Raw genomic sequence first — 819 nt, 5'->3', positions numbered from 1 at the left:
AATTCAAGATCTGCAGGTCTTATTCCTGACTTGGTCAACTTCTACTATGGTTTTAAGAGGACAACAAAACTGTTTGCAAACTCTCTTCTAATTTTTAAGTAAGCATATTTCTTGTACACTGTAAATTGATAACTCTTCTATTTATGCCTTTTCTTCTTCTAATGGTAAATAAATTACTTTTTGTTTAATCTTTACCTGATACCTAATTGGCTGTTTCCTCTGATTCCATAAGATTATTTCCTTATAGTGGCCAAATGTGAATTATGGAGTAAAATATAATAAGTGATTTTAGAGACAACACTAAATACAAAATGTATTTGGCATTACAGTTCACTTCACAAAATAAAGCTAAACAGAGAAGTAACTAGGGATTACATAAATCTTTTCTTTGTTTAAAGGTAAGTTAATTATCAAAAACACTAAATCTGTATGTTAAACAAAAAATGCCCATGTAAACAAAGACTTCTCAAAGCAAGTCTCAGGTCATCAACAGCACAAGACTCAGTTAAAACACCAATAGCTAAATTAAGACAGGACACATGAATTTAAAGAAAACATGTTCAGACCAACCTCCATTGAGTCTCCTGTGAGTTCAAGTGTGAATCTTTCCTGTTCAATGATTTTCTTCTTATCTTCTAGCTCCAACAAAAGGTTTTCTTTCAATTCCTTCTTCTTCTCTTCAAATTCCTTTCCAGCTAATCTTTTCTCAGCTAAATAATCTCTTTCAACACATTCTATCTCTACTCCCCTCCATAAGTCGTTTAACCGCAATCTGTTAATTTATCAAAGATAATGATATGATATGAAATCCAGGCATAA

The 819-nt window shown here is 31.6% G+C and overlaps 1 protein-coding gene across 1 annotated transcript in view; it reads right to left on the bottom strand.

Annotated features, from left to right (window-relative positions):
* Nucleotides 1–819, bottom strand: part of LOC119585295 (sin3 histone deacetylase corepressor complex component SDS3-like) — a gene marked incomplete in the record, with an annotated part of 33517 nt that overhangs the window by 3345 nt on the left and 29353 nt on the right. Inside the window, 1 exon segment of the mRNA XM_037933967.1 lies at nt 571–772. Within this exon segment, the coding sequence (XP_037789895.1) occupies nt 571–772 (202 nt within the window).

The sequence above is a fragment of the Penaeus monodon genome, chromosome 19 (assembly GCF_015228065.2).
Source record: "Penaeus monodon isolate SGIC_2016 chromosome 19, NSTDA_Pmon_1, whole genome shotgun sequence".
NCBI classification, from domain to species: domain Eukaryota; kingdom Metazoa; phylum Arthropoda; class Malacostraca; order Decapoda; family Penaeidae; genus Penaeus; species Penaeus monodon.
This window is presented reverse-complemented; position numbering and strand designations above follow the sequence as displayed.